This window comes from Perna viridis, chromosome 9, assembly GCF_037379345.1.
Source record: "Perna viridis isolate PV_CMFRI_1.1 ecotype Kerala chromosome 9, ASM3737934v1, whole genome shotgun sequence".
Lineage (NCBI taxonomy): Eukaryota > Metazoa > Mollusca > Bivalvia > Mytilida > Mytilidae > Perna > Perna viridis.
In genome coordinates, this window is record NC_142453.1 from 8981798 (window position 1) to 9000114 (window position 18317).

Genomic DNA, 18317 nt, shown 5'->3' on the forward strand with positions numbered 1-18317 from the left:
AATACCTCTTACATTTAAAAGTTTATTGTGTTCATTTTTTTTCAAAAGTAAAATTTTCTTTAAAAATTTAACATTTTTGTACAGCATTAGGAGCTTGTCAAATTCTTACACAGAACATACATAGGACAACTGCAGCTTTTTCTCTAAAAATTCAACAACTTTCTAAGCCACTAGAATCCATGTTAATATTCAACAGAACACCAATTTCAACGAATAAAAAGTTTGTAAAACTGTTTTTTAATGTCGATTTTACGTATAACCACAGGAAGCAACAATGTCAAGAAACGCATTCTTGTAAACAAGATACAAAAACTTGCAAAAATGCCGTTAAAAACGATCAACTTCCCGTTGTTCAAAAATCAATACAGGTAGAAAACAGCGTATATTTAGTCTATTGAGCTAATTAATTTCGCATTTTGATCTGTAATTTGGTTTCTAAACACGAGCGAGCCCTGCAGCTACTTGTCAACGACATTGGGCTGGGTGCAGAATATACGACATGCGATATTATCCTTGTCATTTACACCAATCAAAGCAATCGCTTCGTGTCAAAAGGCTAATAACAATCAATCGTATGGTAGATATAAAACTTGTTAACGACAGCAATATTGGTTTATATAGATATTTTATTTGTTCTTGAACGGTATAATATTTGGTCAAATATATCTATTGACAACATGGATATGGAGAATTATAACTTTTATTGAGCAATTTTCTGTCTTTGATCAGTTTATAACTGAATTTTATCTTTTTAATGACATGTTTTTTTATACCACAGTGTATATATATTTATCCAGGTACTGACATTTACAAAAATAATCCTGACTTGAGACATATTTTTTATCAGTGGTCAGTTTTCATTTATTTCCTTGTTATCCTATATTTTACCTGGTCAATATTCTCATAGAAATAAATAGGGTAACAATTTCCCTACATTCAAATTTTTATTTCATCAACTGAGCGCATTTCTCCCTCAATTATTGTCTTACTACATTGAATTAATTCAATTCAATAAATTAGAGCAGTGCAGAGTTATACCTTAATTAAAATAGCAATTATCATAAAACCAAATCCACTGTAAACTATACAGCCATTAGAACTTATTAAGAGGTAAAGACAATAAAACAGGAAAATTGTCCTAATTATCAAAACTATTTTTAGAACAAATAATTATGTTTTCAAAGAATTATGACCCTGAACTGATTCTTCAATCATTTTTTTAAGGTTTGGTCATATTAGTATAAATGATTACTATAAAATGTACTGTCTTTTATATAAATAACCTTTTAAGAAAAACAAAAAGTCATTAAACAAATTTGTACCTGTATCAAACTAATATTGGGCCAAAACTGAGTCTTAATGAACCAACTTCTTTAGAGAATTGTTTTTGCTTTGATATTGTATAAAATAGTTTTGAAAAAAAAGTTCAATTCTAAAACATGTAAAATATATTTTACTCCTACACATGAAACATCTGAATACCATGCATGGTACATGTACAAAATAAATGTATTCAATAAACAAACAACTGCACGTCAATTTCCCAATCAGCTGTCAATATTACACTGCAATATATGACACAAATAATAGACCATTTCAGCAAATTCTATTGATCTATGAGATAATTAATTTTTGTAAAACAAATGGTCCATTATAGTTCGATAGAAATAACATTAATCAATATGTCTGAACAGTGGACAATATATATTTTTGTACAAAGTTTAATGGAAATCTAACAATCACCCTCAAGGCTTTTTGTCTGGAGCAGATCTCCATGCATGTACATGTATGACAATAAAATTATTGATTTTTATTGATTTGGATGCACCATGTAATAATGCTTTTATGTTTTATTACACACTTAACAGAAAAATTGCATAATATTAATTGTTAAAGTCTGGGCAACTGATTATCTTGTTAACCAACTTAATTTTTTGGGGAACAAATGGTTATTATAATACATGAATACATGATTTTTTACATTTCACAAATGTTTTTTGCTACATTGATGACTTTCGAAGGACAAAAGGGAAGTAGAATATAGATACAATGCAACCTAAATCCAAAATAGTAAATACTTTCAGATATCACCACAAGGCAGAAATAGCAAGGATAATAATATCTGCTGCTAATAGAACATGTGAGAATCAAACTCAACAGAACTGTGGAAGGGGGGCACTATGCAATGAGGAGCATCAATTTTTAAACTTTTTTAAATTGATGTGCAAGGCAAGTTCATCCCAAAAGTGTTTACAAAAACTGTTGGAAAACAAGTCATTTTCAACTTTTCTTTAAATTAACAAATCCAGCCTTCATGCTCAATCCAATTTGGGTTTGTACAAAGGGCTATTTATTCTATAACACCAGCAGCCCTTTTCACAAAAAATCGTAAGAGTAATATCAGTTGTAAGTTATGACATTACAATATTTTGATCTACTGTGACGTCATTTTACACTTACAATATTTTGTGAAAAGGACCACTGTTGCCCAAGTCATTACCTAATTGAGCAGGTTAGTTGGCAATTACTCTTTCTTAAACCAAACTTAATACTTACTTGGCAGAAGTAGCCTCGTCATATTTGGATTTGACTTCAAATAACTCAGACTGAACATTTTCAAGTGCTGAAAAAGAAAAAATAATTTTAATTACATTCTAAAAGTGTTTTTAGAGTATGGTTCCATTTTTTGCAGCCAATTCTTTTTAGAACTTGCAATAAGGTAAGTGCTACTTCAAAAGCTATATTGCAAAATCAGAAATTACTACAATGTTTATTATTGCAAAAAATGTGACAAAGTTGCAATCATAATATTTAAAACTCTCAGCTGAAGGAGGTAAACCTAGGGTAAGGAACACAGCCCTTACAAATCATCGGAACTTTTGTATTCAGCATTTTACATCAATGTCATGTAAGCATAAAAGTAACTTTGACTGATTTCATTCTGTGTCATATGAAAGCTTGATAGCTTTTGGTGAAATTAAATATCATATACAAACATATCACTGACTTCATGAGTTATATTAGAATTTTTGTTGAAATTGCAACAGTTTAAACAATAATGATTTAATTTCAGAAGTAACATGGTTTCTGATTGGATCAAAAATTTTGTTTATCATCTCATGGACCAAATTTTGTAATGAGTGTGATATCATCAAACTCTTTTAATGACTTACTCATTGAATTTCAGTACTTAAATCAAATTATAAGAAATGCATGTTATATTTTTTCGGTGTATATGAAATAATCTCAATGCCAGCGGTGGACACTATAAAATAACCTGCATCATGCCCATGGTGCATACTAAAATATCCTGCAGAGCAGGTAATTTTATATAACAGGGTTATTTTTGTTTGCACCACGGGCATTGGGGTTATTTCAAATAGACCAACAAAAAAAATATAACAGTCACTCTTTAAATAAGGTATATATGACAAACTAGCAATATAAAAGTTGCCCACAATAATTTCTAAATTTTACCCTTTCTTCATCATTACAAAATAAATGTTCCATTAGTCTTTTTTTATAGTTTCAATACATTTTTAAAACTTCAAAAGCAATCTGACAGGTTATTCTTTGCACAAGATCACAAAATACAAAATTATATATATATGGTTAACAATTATCATTACTTCAATGCAAATCATCTTTACTTTTCTCATTTTCATAAACTAATTTCAGTGACCCATCCACATAATGGCCTGTTTCCTCAATTATCATTTTCGATGGACCTTATATAAGTATTCATTATATCAGTGTACTATTACTGCCAGTAATGATAGCGAAGATTATTAATTCTTAGTGAAAAAATTCTATATTGTTTATTTTATTACACACAGTTTTCAAAATTTTCCAGTTTTATCTTATTTGTTGATATTTTGATCAATAGATTTTGAACCGAAGTTTTTAAATTTTTTATTTTGGGGGGAGGGGTGGTGGGGTGATGAGGAATTTACATTGTCATTCATTAGAACTTAAATGTACCTCACAGACAGTATCATTCTTATTAAGTTCCTGGCAGATATTATATCACCTCAAGAAAATTTTAAATGAGGTCAGTACTGAATATTATACAATACAAGTCACAAAAAATACTTAGATTTTAAAGACCAAAAGCCAATTACATTTTTCCCTTGCACAATTCTTAGATCATTTTGGGATTATGACGTAACAACAATCACATCAAATATCTTTTACGAACCAAATACATAGACAGTAGTTTTCCCAGACTGCTATAATATCAAAGAGTGTACGAAATGTGACGTTCCAATTATCCAGCAATGCACATAATTTGTAATTGATGCTTTGTTCACATTACCCATAACATTGCTTCCTTGTGGTAAGTAATGATATATTTTTAACACTTAACCTTTCAGAACAAATCTTTAATAATTAAATACTAATTGTTTTTAGCAATTTCTGGTCAACAACTATAAACCACATATCAGAAAACCTCAAAGCATTTTTGGAACTCATTTGCATATATGCAAATTAGACAGCTGACACCTGTCAACAAATACCAAATTCTGACACTGATTTTCTTTAAATTGAGATCTTTGAAATTGTCATAATTGATTTCAAATGTACATTTGACTGTCATATCTCAGTTTATCATTATGTGATTGCTCATTGCAATAAATTTAATTCAAAACCAATATCTGTCAATTTTAGAGTTGGGTGGGTTCCATGAAACTTTGACTTATGTCTTTGATTACATTTGTGAAGTCAAATACTTCATACATGAAATGCATGCCAATTATTTTTCCTGGAATTCATTGTCTTTCAAGCTGTCCTATCTCACTGCAAATGTGTTGTATTAAAACATATGCAGGTTAATTGTTTTTTGAAATGCAAAAAGATAAATACTATTTTTCAAGTTAATGTGAAAGGAAGTTTTTTCTTACAATACATTTTCACGTTCAATAAATACAGGAAGAGTCATGTGACAAGAAACATTCCATTAGGTTGATATGGAAATTTATCCAGCATCAAAACTAGTATATTGACTGAGGGGAATGACTGAGGTATTTGATTTGAGTCTAAGTTGATAAATAAAAAAAAATAGTAAAATAGATGTGGGTGAAATGACATAAGACAATAACTAAAGTACACATATAAATACCGACCATTTTAAGTAACAAAGTTCAAGATTTCACAGCCACCCTATCAGTATGATAAAAAAACACAATTTCACAAAGAATATGTTAATAGGAAGAGAGGGATTCCAAAGTAGAGTATATTTAGTTGGGGGTGGATTTTTACTAAGAATCAATACAAAAATATATTTACCAGTATGTACCTGTATACTTAAAGTGGTAGACCTAGGGTAAGGGACATAACTTATGAAATCAGTGATATGTTTGTATTATATTCAATTTCACCAAAGCCTCTCAAGCTTTCGTTTGAAACAGAATAAAATGAATCCAAGTTAATTAGATGCTTACATAAGATTGATTTTACATGCTGAATACAAACATTCCAATGATTTTTAAGAGTTGTGTCCCTTACCATAGGTCTACCTCCTTAAGAGGTGAGGAGACTTTTTTATGTTTCCATAAACTAGAGTGATACAGATATTACCAAACAAAAAAATTTACATAATTCCTTCATGCACATCATTTTAATGATTTTCGCCTAATAACCTATCCCCATAAATAACGCTGTGGACAAAAACAATCGTCATTAATTATTGTGAAAATCTGACTACTAAATAACTGGTCTTAAAACGCCATGAACACATTGTGATTAATAGTACCGATCAAGTTTGTTAAATTAATGAATTAAATAATGGCTTGTCTTCATTGCAATAGAGGTGGAGCTTTATTTTATATGCAAATTAGGGAATAAATCATTACAGCCATTTATATTCTATCTTTTTTAAGAAATATTCCAACACAAAGAACTTGCGTTTCATGATCATTTGTTTTTCTTTGTTTTAAAATTAGATAGATATGACAATTAATTAATAATAAGTCTGGGAGCTATCATGATTTAAACAAAAGATCATTTTTTTTTCATCAAAATGTATGAAGTGGTAAAAAAATTAAATTTTTATTGCAGTTTTAAAATCTTCAGAAGTGGTCATTAGTAAATATATACTTCAGTACTATGAAGGTAATTTTGTTACTTGGTATAAATTTCTAATTTTGGATTGTCAACATAATTATCATAGCCATTTAACAGATTTAGAATTAGTGGATTTCAGTACAGCATCTTAGTTTATAATGGGTACTTCAGAATTTTTTTTAAAAATTATTTCTTTGTTTGACAAAAATGTAAAAAATAATAAAAAAAAAAACAAGTTTCAACAATTAATGAAAGAAGTTAAAATCTATTTATGACATGTATTTCAGAATACAAAAAATGCCAGTTTTATTTACTGTAAATTTCGATATGCTGTACATGTGTTTCAAGGAGTAACCTCTCATCAGCAGCATTAAAATCAAATATGTAGGAAGATCATAATCAAAATATTAGTTGTACTAAAATTAGAAGTACTCATAACCAAATCTATCGAAAGAGGAAGCCAAATCCATCATCGAGAGGTTCTACCATATACAATGCAAGGAATGAAGCCTCAGTGTTTTATGTAGTTTAATATTTGGAATACTGCAAAATTTCATAAATAGGATAGATAAAATATGATATTATTGGTGGTAAGAGAAGTTAGGTATGAGTGTAAATCCACAAAATATCTTATGTTATATCTGATCAATTCACAGAATATTGGCTGAAGGTACTACAGCATCCAAATACAGATATGTGGAAATACTACAAGATTTGAATAAAATAACATTTGTATATTGCACATTGCCGAGCCCTAGTCTTTCAAAATCTTCAAAAAATTGCCAATGACGAGTTGTACCAGTTGTTCCGTGCAACTTATAACATGGAATAAAGTGTAAATACTTTCTTTCAAACGATATTACAGTACATGTACATGTATTCCTTTGATGTTAGACAAGTTTAACATTACTTACTATATGTATCTAAGTTTTGTATTTAAACACAATGAAAAAAAAGAAAAAAAAACTAAAATGCAGTTAACAAGAATTTGTGACATTACAGAAATTTCTAATTGTACTGAAAGCAAAATCCACACAACTTAAACCTGCCAAAAAACACTGTCTTTGAATGAAAACAAACACCAGAAAAAATACAAATCCTTATTTCCTATTTTTTAGCACATAATATTTGAAAGCACACTTTTCAATATGTTGCAGCTCAATATCTTTAGTACATCATCAGTATTTTTACAAAACTTAAAAGTCAAAAGTAAACAAAAACAAAAAACTGCTGATTTTAGCCAAATATCTTTTATGAGCATGCAGAAAACATCTCACCTTTTTAACCAATCCCACACTCCACAAGTTTTCAAAATTTTCCAATGAACGATAAAAGTTTTGAATCGATTTTGACATAAAATTTTATGAAACATATGATACCATTTACCCAACGGAAATTAATGACAGTGATCGTCAAAACTGATTTGTAAATTTGAAAAATAACCATGATAATGAGTAATTATTTGCCATTTTGGACCAATTTTGATTGAATCCAAAATGTCAGCTCTTTGGCAAATCAATATAAAAATCTGCCCTCATGATTTTTACCGATTTTGTCACAGCTGGTTTTATAGAATAATAATGAAGACTAGCCGGAAACTATGCTCTCATTTGATGACCTTTAAAAACTGTTACAAAATTGATGAAATCGAATAAATTTTATGGAAATTAAGATGACTAAAGAAGTGGCTAGGCCCTAAAATGGACTTCCTTACATTTTTTTATATCAAAGACTATGTTGAATCATTCAACCTACAATTTTTGCAAAACATGCAAAAAAAACTACCAATTCCTTAATGTTCCTCTTTAAAGGAAAACAATTTTCAAGCATGTGATCAACTTGCACTAAACACTAAACAGCAATAAAGCTACAGTAAGCTTATAATGTCAAAAATAATTTAACATTTTTTTTTTGTCATTGACAACTGAAGTACTATTTGGTGTTTAGTGTAAGTTTGATTTAAATAGGAAGCTCAAATGTGACACTTGCTTCTGAAATGAAAATTCTTAATATTGCTTTGAGAGAACTACCATTTTGACATGGATATGAAAAGCCATATTTCTTAAGGTAGCATGATCATACCTAAAATGTAAAAAAAAAGCAACCAGTAATTTTTTCAAAGGTTCAAAGGGGTTCAAAGTTCCTTTCAAGAATGGTAGGTCCTGGACTTTTCCAAGTTTCAAATCAATGGTACACTTCAGGACCATAAGTTCTTTATAAAATGTCAGTTAAAAAGTGTTTTGATGGTCCAGGACCTAGACAAAATTTTAAAGGACCTAAGTCTCACACTTATTTCAACACTTGGTTTAAGAAGATGAAACTGTGTTTGTTACCTTATTCTGGTTCATTTTGGTTATAGTTTACATTATAAGCTGTACTCCAGAAATTGGAAGGAGGAAAAAAAAACAGAAAGTAAGAAAGAAAGAAAAGTTTCAAAAACCTTGTACAAATTTTCTTGCACATTCTTAATGAAGTAGATCTAGGGTAAGGGACATAACTCTTGAAATCAGTGATGTTTGTATCATATTCAATTTCACCAAACGCTATCAAGCTTTCATTTGAAACAGAATGAATCAATCCAAGTTACTTTGGTAATTACTTGAGATTGATGTAAAATGCTGAATACAAGCATTCCAATAATTTGTAGGAGTTGTGTTCATTACCCTAGGTCTACCTCCTTAAATGGACAGAAAAAATGGGTTTCATATGAACTCCCTCCTCAGATGAGTGACTAAAAGAAATAACTGGACATTGTGAAATAATCATCAATGTCTCCTAAATTTAACCCAGCTTTATCAGCCAAATAACTTAGTAAGGAAAAGATGTGGCAGAAATGTCAATGAAACACATTGCTTGATGGACATTATGAAGGACAAGTTGTAAACTAATGACATTCATCTTCTGTCTTATTAGTAGGTCATTGTTTCATCCAGTACTTTCAGTCCAGTACACGAAAAAAGGGGAGGTGAATTGAGCACAAAAAATTCTTTAAAAACTCTTAAAAATTATTTCCAAGTAATTCAAAATGTAACTTTAATTGCAATGAACCCTCATTTGTTAAAACCAATACATATTTTTAAGATCCTGATTCAAGATTTGATATTTAGTCTAGTTACTATGATGTGTAGCCTTTAAACATATATGTTCTGAAAAGTTTCAATCTTGCATTTCTTCAGTATTTTTTATTCACATTGGGGCTGCAGTGTTTTTGTTTAGCTTTTGTGTTTTTTGCATCCTATAAATAGAATTTTCAATGCTTTCATTTTCAAAACAATGGCACTTAATGTAATGACTTATCAAGATTTTAGAACATTTGTCAACATGCTGCTAAGTAACTCTTGTATCTTACTGCAAACAAAAATTGTAAATTGATATACTGGGTTAGACTTTTTGTGTCTTATTTTTTAATTAAGAAAAGTATGCCCTTTTTTTACAATAAGACAAAAGCTTTTAGTTCTGTGTTGAACTTCAGAATTTGACAAAATTAGAAATACAGTGAAATTACAATTCAGCAAAAACCCATATTTTCACAATAAGAATAATTTCTTTACATATGCTACAAATTGAGATCATTTTTCTAAATACCATATGTTACTACAGCATTTATACCCAATATATTTTTGCTACAAATGATTATCTTTTTCATTTTTCATAATTTGCATGGGTAAAAGACAAATCTCTTATTGTTACTATTATGACATTTGGCGGCAAAGTTTAAAGATTTATATAGTTTGAGTGCAAGAACTTGTCATTGTAATACATTTTCAGTTTATGGAATGTAAGATCATATTTAACCATTCTGCTAATGTGTGGGAACATTTTTAAAGAAATTGTAACAGTTCCTGTGATTGTCAAGGGTAACTTGAAAAATATTTTCTGAAACCTTTTTCAAACTTACAAATCACAGAAATCCATAGAATTTCAGAATATCATGTCAATATATCATAACAATGAAAAGGATACCTTTGCTTTCAGAACAAATCAAGCATTGGTATTCATTTATTTTTCAATAAAAAAAAATACACAAAATAAAAATTCAAACTTCTTCTAAAATTTCATAAAATTGGATGAATATAGTTTGAAAGGCACTGAATGATGGAAAGATCAAAATTTAGGAGTTGCTTCATTAAACAAAAAAATAAAATAAAAGAAAAAAAAAAAAAAAGAAAATTCTTTTGTTTAATTATCTTTAATTTCTTAAATTTAGTTACAAGAATTTATGAATCAGACCATGATTTTGTCATAAAATATTTCATTTTTTTTTTCCAAATCCAGTTATTCATATAAAAATGGTTAAAAGGCTATAAAAACTTGTTTCTAAAATTATCCGATAATAATTTGTATATTCTTTTATCATATGCAAACAATTGGGTTAAAATTAAGCATGCTGTCATAAATTTCAAACAAGACAAAATCCTGAACACCGATATCACCCACAAAGTCTTGTGGCGTAGATAAATAAACATATAAATGACAAAGTCATTACCTGCATGGAGTGTGGTCACACGTTGTTCAGCCTCTCCGAGCTTCTTTGCTACGGCCAATTGTGTTTCTTGCAAGTATCTTTCTTTTTCTGCAAACACTCTTTGCAATTCTCGCTCCTTTTCTTTCGTTCGTGCCTAAGTATTTGATGAAAAATTAAACACACAAATGAAAATTGATTTTCTTTTCACAAACAGAATTATATGTCCAGTATACAATATGTACACAAAAAAAAATCAATAACTTAAATATTGATTTTTTTCCTCTTGTTCTCTTTTTAACAACTTTTCTTTCACAAGTTATAGATTTTTCAACTGTTTCAGTCAAAAATCACAATAATTTCTGGTCTTCAACCCTTGGTAATAAAGTTAGACCGATTTGAGTGATTTTGACAATACAAGTAAATATATGACAATCTTTCAGACACGACAGACGATTTACGTGATTGATCTGTAAAGCACACCCATTTCTAAAATTCATAAGAGCGAGTGATTTGAAATGTATGTTTGTATCGGTCAACCAAGCATGACGGACCAATAGGTAAATTTGTTGATAGGTGAACGTGTGTTGTTGAACTGTCAGCCCATTTATCAATACTAACATTGTCTTAGAAATATGTTCATTACATGTGTTCAGTTTAGGTAAAACAAGATGTAACAGTTTGAATAGAAGTGATCATACTTTGCAATTTCTTATATTGAAAATGGAATTATTATGTGGTCTCAATTACTAGTAATTGGAAATTTGTAATGTGAAAAATTGAAATGATCAAATTTATAGAAACTAATATACTTTTGACTTGAAAATTCTTTAACCAACTGAATATTTCTTTCCTAAGATAATATGTTTGAGCATGAAATTTTTATTGATTGAAAATTAGATTTTTGCAAGGTTATTCTATTCATCCCATTGACCAATATCAGTTCTCTCCTTTTATTTATTAGTTTTTTAGACCTGCATTCTTTACAAAAATATTTTTCTAAAATAACAAAGCAGTTAATCTTTACTATCAAATTCCAAAAGTCCAGATGCATCAAAGGTTACTGAACATGCATTTTGTTTGTTTGTTGGGGTTTAATGCTCGAACAGCAATATTTCAGCTGTATTCAGGTGCTGAACATACAGTATTTTTTTAAACACAAAACGCTAAAAATTTTTTTATATTTTCAAGAAAGTCAGAAGATTATCTATTTATCTATTTTATTACATTTTTTTTTTCGCTGCTTCAATTACAAGAAACCAATACAAACCTCGGCAGTTGCCTCAATTTTCTCTTCACAATCTTTCAATTTGTCTCTCAGCTGTTTGATTGTCACTTCTGAAAAAATAAAATTACCTCCCTTAGATCAGAACACAACAGAACTAGGAAGAGCTAAAAAAAAAAAAGTAAAAAAAATTCTAGAAATAAGGATTTCATAAAAAATTGTTTCAAACAAAATTATTTAGAACCAAACCATCATGTAAATTCATTTCAAACAAATAAATCTTCAAAATTTTGGCAAACCAAAGTTATCATATCAGTGAAAAAAAAAAAATATTCATTCCAATGACGAAACTAAATAAAATGAATAAAATCAAAGAGATGTATTTGAAATATTGATAATATTATTTTTTTCACAGATGAATAATTCTTCCCGGTCTCAAATGCATTTATACAATAGAAATTTTTGACACATCCGCAAAATTCATAGTGATAGGTGATAATGCATTTGAATCAACTTTCAAATCTATATTACAAGCCTATTTTAAAAGTTCTACTCTTTTACAATTTATTAAATAAATTCTGCAAGTTATGGTGCATATTAATGCTATCGAATTCCAACATTAATAGTTTATTGACAAATATTGAGAGCATTTAAAATTTTAACAGTCTAACAAAGTTCGGAAATTCAATGGCAATTGATTTTTAATGAAAAAAAATATCCTTAAATCAAGTTTCAGACCCGACAAGAAATTTAAATACATCAGTAAATAATAAATTGAATTTAAAACATCTCTAATAAAAATTCTTAAATGAAAATTTGAAAAACAATGGAAAAAAAATGGAAGATCATCCATATTCCCACCGTCCGATTTAGAATTTTGAGTGCGTTGACTACTTTACATGTCCTAAATGCATTTAGAAACCATCGATCATTCCAAGTTTGAGAGTAAATTGGAAATATCCATTGATTTAGAATTCTATTTGAAATCTGCTAATAGCTAATTGATCACAAAAATCAATAACATATAGTCTCTGACAGTTTATACAATGACTATATTGTACCAAGATACGGTTGTGATGTGTCAAATATATTATATACAGATTCAGGATATATTTACTTATTGATTTCAGACTAATTACAAAATCTATAAGTCAAAGTCTCATCTAGTTTCTTAGAGATTTTCCTGTTCATTTTTGTGACAGTAATGACATCTGAGGAATATGAAAGAAAGAATGCACAATTTCATTTATTTTGGGGTCTTTTACAGCTTGCTTTATGGTATGGGTTTTGCCCATCATTGAAGACTGTGTGATGACCTGTAGAAGTGTAATTGTTCGTAACTTGGTGTTTTGTGGATGACTGTCTCAATGGCAATCATACCACGTCTCCTATTTTTATACAATGATATCAGAAAATATTACTGTGAAACATGGGGCTAAAATGGAAATACACACCAGCTTGACCACCCAAAAAATAAGACCCTTCTTCAAAACAAATATGCAATGTACCAATCATATAAATACTGCAAATTTAGAAATGCTGTGCATGTGTTTCAAGGAGTAACCTCTTATTAATAGGATTAGAATCAAATACATAAAAAGACGAAAATAGACATAAATCCAAAAATTAATTGTATACAAGACATTTAAATAAGAAATTACTTCTTTCATATCAAATAAAATTAAATAAAAAGTGTATCATAAAATCATTAAGTCGCAAAAAAAAAATCCTTTTTTTTTCTTAATTTTAACAGTATATAAATTTGTCTCTGCACCTCTTAGAACAGTAAATTTAAATTAATTAATTGCAAAAGCACCTCTCCTGCCATCTTTAGTATAACCTAGTGTAATTTAATGTACTTTTAACGGAAGAGCTCCTCAACTCTTATAAATAATTGTAATGCATTTTCAAATGCATATAATGAAGATAACTTGTACTTTTCATGTAGTTTTTGTTTCAAAATGACACTTTAAATCCAAAACACCAGAATAAATCAAACAATTAAAAGGATAAACTCCTCATTATGCAAACGTTAATTATTTCAGCAATTTTTCACTTTTGAGCGTTAATTAATAATAAATATGTAAATTAATCAGTAAATTATAATAAATGCTAGTTGCGATAGGCGGTCAGAAATCCGCAATGACAGTGACGTGCATGTGTTTGACCCTGAGGTCATTGTAAATTTGACAAACAAACATTTTTGTCCATCAAATCAGTGTGAACAGTCGATTTACAAATCTAACCACGTATTTCATAATAGACCATTAATTCGTACATCTGTAAAACTTTTTTTTCATATTTTTTCCATCAATCTTAAAATGTTACTATAAATCTTCTGTTCCATTCCTATTAAAGGTGTGTGACTGATATGGTATAACAAACATAAATAATGGTTCCTGTTCAAAATTGAGACAACAGAAAATAGTAAGGAAGTAGTTCCTGACTTAGGACCAGTCAAAATGAAACAAAAGACACAACAAAATGATGCACTAAACCATATTCCCCCTTTTTTGTGTAAAAAGTCCCACAGCTCTGCAGAACGAAAAAAGGGACTTTCATACCATGTAAAAAAAAAAATGTACCAAAAATTAACTAAATTCCTTCAAAATTAAAAAAAAATTGTATAACTTGTGGGTTAGTGACAGGTCAGCAGTATACTAAGAGTCTGTAAAAAGACAGCATAAAACAAGGACGAAGTCACCTTCATAAAAGAAAGAGAAGGGGATATAATTGAACAGAAAGGCCTTCTCAATCCCTAAACATACATTACAGAGATGTTGGTTATTAATGTGTTTTTATGTCATTGTTTTACGTTTTGATTTTATCTTTAATAAGTGTCACCGTTCTGTTGCTATTAATTTGAATACTTTTGGTCTTGGGGTCTTTCAGAGCTTACTTAAAAGTGTGTTAACACTTGTTGAAGACCTTTTGGTGATCACTGAAAGTATTTACAGTGTGTAATTAGATTATACACTGGTGTGTTTGTTGCATTTTACAATGTCTGATTTTTTTTATTAGAAAATAAATGTGATATCACAAATTTAATAGGGTTTAGAAACTTACAAGACTTGTATTTGTTAGCTCCTGAACATTTAGCATGTGTCCTTACCTTAGCAATAAACACTTTATCTAATATTGTGAAAGTACTTATATTTGTGGGTACCAATATTGGTGGCTTAGGGAAAAAACATCAGTTTGTAGATTTTTAAATTCATGGATTTGATACCTCTATCAAACAAAGGAATGGGAAATTTCTTTTTAATTAGGAACTAAATTTAGTGGTTTAACAAACCCACAAAAGCCATAAAAACTGGTACCCCATGAACAATAGTACTATAACAATACTAGTACATAGTACATTTTTCTGGAAATTTCAGTTTTTATTTTTTTAATGGAAGAAACTATTGACAAGAACTGTTCAGCAAGTACATGCAGCTCACAATGTTTTCAGAACAGACTGAACTATATACAATTACAAATTAAACTTGGGTTTTGTGACCTACATTTTGAGGATATGCTCTTTTTTGTCAGTAAACCTGGCCTCAAAGGATGATTACCTTGGTTTTTCACCTCAGCAAATTCATGGTTATATTCATCAAGTGTGTCTCTGAGTTGTTTGTTTTCAATCTCTAAATCAGAAACTCGCTGAGCTTTCTTCTGTATATTTGTTGCGTATTCTAATGTAGATACTGGGTCTAAAATGACAAATAAGGCAAATTTCATCAATAAAATTCAAACTGAACCAACATGGAAGCCTGTGATAAACCACCAGATCAAACATCAAGCTCCACACAGCGGCAGATGTTCATTTCATCTCTTACTAACTGCTGCAGACAAGCCTTTAGAAATTCTTGTACATTATTAAAATTAAATGTTGTTTGACAATCGGATAATGTCACTTAAAATCATTCAATTTTTCCCGATTTGCAAGATTCTTGAGTTTTCTAAGAAGGAGGACTGCAGGGTCTAGAGTGAATTTCAAACGTCAGACACTATTCAGAGCTTGATCAAACATAACTAAATCATCGGTTCTGGATCCAGAGATTATCAAAATAAGGCTATATTACAATTTCAAAATCATGCAAAACTTTAGTAAGGAGGGGCATTGTTGCCCTCTTTCGAATAGTAGTCTTTGATCTTGAAATACTATAGGGTTTTAAACCCACTAATACTACTGGAACTTTAATGAAAGCATGTTCTCTGTTCCATGATGGTAACAATTTTCAAATTTATTTTATTTTAGGGTTTGAAAGCCACTTACTGTACATTGGTAATTTTGTGGCAAATTGGTATTTGAAAATTCGTCAGATCTAGATAAAGAGTTGGTGCTACAGAGATAAGATCATTTACATTCCTTCGTGTATATACCTGTCATAAAGTTTCAATTATATCTATTGTATTAGATTCCAATTACAGGGAGTAATTCTACCATAATTCATGCACAGAAAATTCAAATAAAACTTTATCCATAACAATTTAAGGGAGGCAGCTAACCAGGTTTATCTATAACCATAAAGGGAGATAACTCACCAGGTAAATCTATAATCTTTTTATAAATTGTCAAGAAGGCTGCTTCTGCTGCTTTACTTCTTTTGGATAAAAAATCAACTTCTCCCTGGAAACTTTTCAACAATGGCGCTACTACTTTACGAACATCCTGAAAAGAAAAATACATCAAATTGTGAGCTTTTCTTTTTTCAAACAATTCCACTGCATATGATTCCCACTGAAAATAGGTTTATTTTTTGGTACCTCTGGATCATAAACATTCTATATATAAAAAAAAATAGCTAGTGTTTAGTAAACTGATTTCAATTTTGCACGAAAGTGCCAGTCTCTATAAGAATCAGGCAGTGGGTGAAAAACATGGTATGAAAAAAAAACACCATTTTGAAAGTTTGATTTGACTATTTGTGCCATCAGAATCAGGGAATAAAGTCAAGATTTTCAATATCATTTTGGTAAACTGAGTTATATTTTCATTGAATTGCACTGAAAATGAACATTTCAAGGGCAGATAACTCTGTCAAAATCCACAATTTTTTAACATTCTATTGAAAAAAATTCTGAGCAAATCCAGTGATGCACAGATCAAGTAATGGTATTTTCAAATAGAAAAAGTATCTTTCAATGAAATTATATCGTCAGATCAGTGGGGTTTTGATATGCATGTTTCTGATTGTTCCCATTTTGCCTGATTCTTAAAAAGACTTGCACTTAAAGCACTTCAGTTATTGATAGTCAATACTTGTCACATAAGCAAAAGAATTGTCTACTTTTTGAATGTCATGTGACATCCTGTTCACTGAAAGTAATATTTTTTTCAACTTTTCACAACTACATGTATGTCACTAAAATAAATGAAAGCTTATCTTATGCTATTGAAAACGTGGTTGCTATATGTAGCCATATATGCTCTGTCCTTTGTAAATTTGAAGAATAAAAACACATCTTTTTTCTAAATACCTGTCTAATCAGAATGCCATTGGAACATTCATACATTTCCCTACTACCCTACAAAAATTCAACAAAATCTGATAGCTTGTAAGTAAAGGGTACAGAGAATCACCTAAGGGGATCCACCAGGGGACCAACAAAAAAGCCTTGATAAACACATTTTAATGCATTCATTTAAACACAAAAATACATTATTTTCATAAATTTTGTAAATTGATAAGGAAGAGGGTGATGGCTATCGATCCATATATGCTGGTGACAGAGTTGTAAGTCTGCAACAGAATGCAGGAATTTTAAAAGCAGACACAAAGACAGAAAGACACATGGATATACAGGTGAATGGGCAGAGAAAAACACAAAATCAAAAATCTGAACACACTGTCGAAATCATGGAAATTCCTTGCACACTTTCTTCCATCTGATGGGGATTTCCACACGAGAAAAACTTAACAATATCAAAAGCATATAATTGATTGAATTGAAGTGCATCAATTACAGTATCAATTTGTGGACGACACACCAGAAAACAAAAATAACTCTACTTAGATACAAATACATATCTATCTACAAACATTGTCAATTTAACAGGTGGCAATGAATACGTGGGCATGCAAATATTATAATTTGTACATAGTACACTTCTCATTCTGTTTTTATAATCTGATTTGAATGTGACTGTACCACTGTAAATTGCGTAATATATAAATTGTCAAAATATCTGATCGCTTCATCCTTGTAACATTACATATAAATATGATTCCGAGAATTACACTTCAAAACATTAATCATTCGAAACATACATTGTATCCAATAATGCATCAAAATTCAATGAAATGGTTTATAATTGAAATAAAAAAAGAAAATCTACCTCTTTTTACAGAAATAACAAAATCTGGTCCTTTAATTATGTTCAAATTTTACACCACTTTTTTCCTCCTGCTTTGACACAGACAATGCTTTGCATCTTAAAACATGAAATTTGATCCTTTGGTTAAGTGATCCAATTTAATATGATAAAACTATAAACTGCAGACATGGTATTGATAGTATCAATTTTTTAAAACATTTTTGATAAAGAACATACACAAACTTTTTATCATTAAAACC

The 18317-nt window shown here is 29.6% G+C and overlaps 1 protein-coding gene across 4 annotated transcripts in view; it reads right to left on the reverse strand.

Moving 5' to 3' along the window:
- Positions 1-18317, reverse strand: part of LOC148606577 (homeobox protein cut-like 1) — an 85801-nt gene that overhangs the window by 22148 nt on the left and 45336 nt on the right. For all 4 annotated transcript variants that reach the window (XM_088545104.1, XM_088545102.1, XM_088545103.1 and 1 more), the window contains exons 3-7: positions 16284-16410; positions 15311-15448; positions 11796-11863; positions 10550-10682; positions 2557-2623 (exon numbers count right to left, since the gene is read on the reverse strand). In XM_088545104.1, the coding sequence (XP_088401230.1) occupies positions 2557-2623; positions 10550-10682; positions 11796-11863; positions 15311-15448; positions 16284-16410 (533 nt within the window). The remainder of the gene's footprint in view (positions 1-2556; positions 2624-10549; positions 10683-11795; positions 11864-15310; positions 15449-16283; positions 16411-18317) is intronic.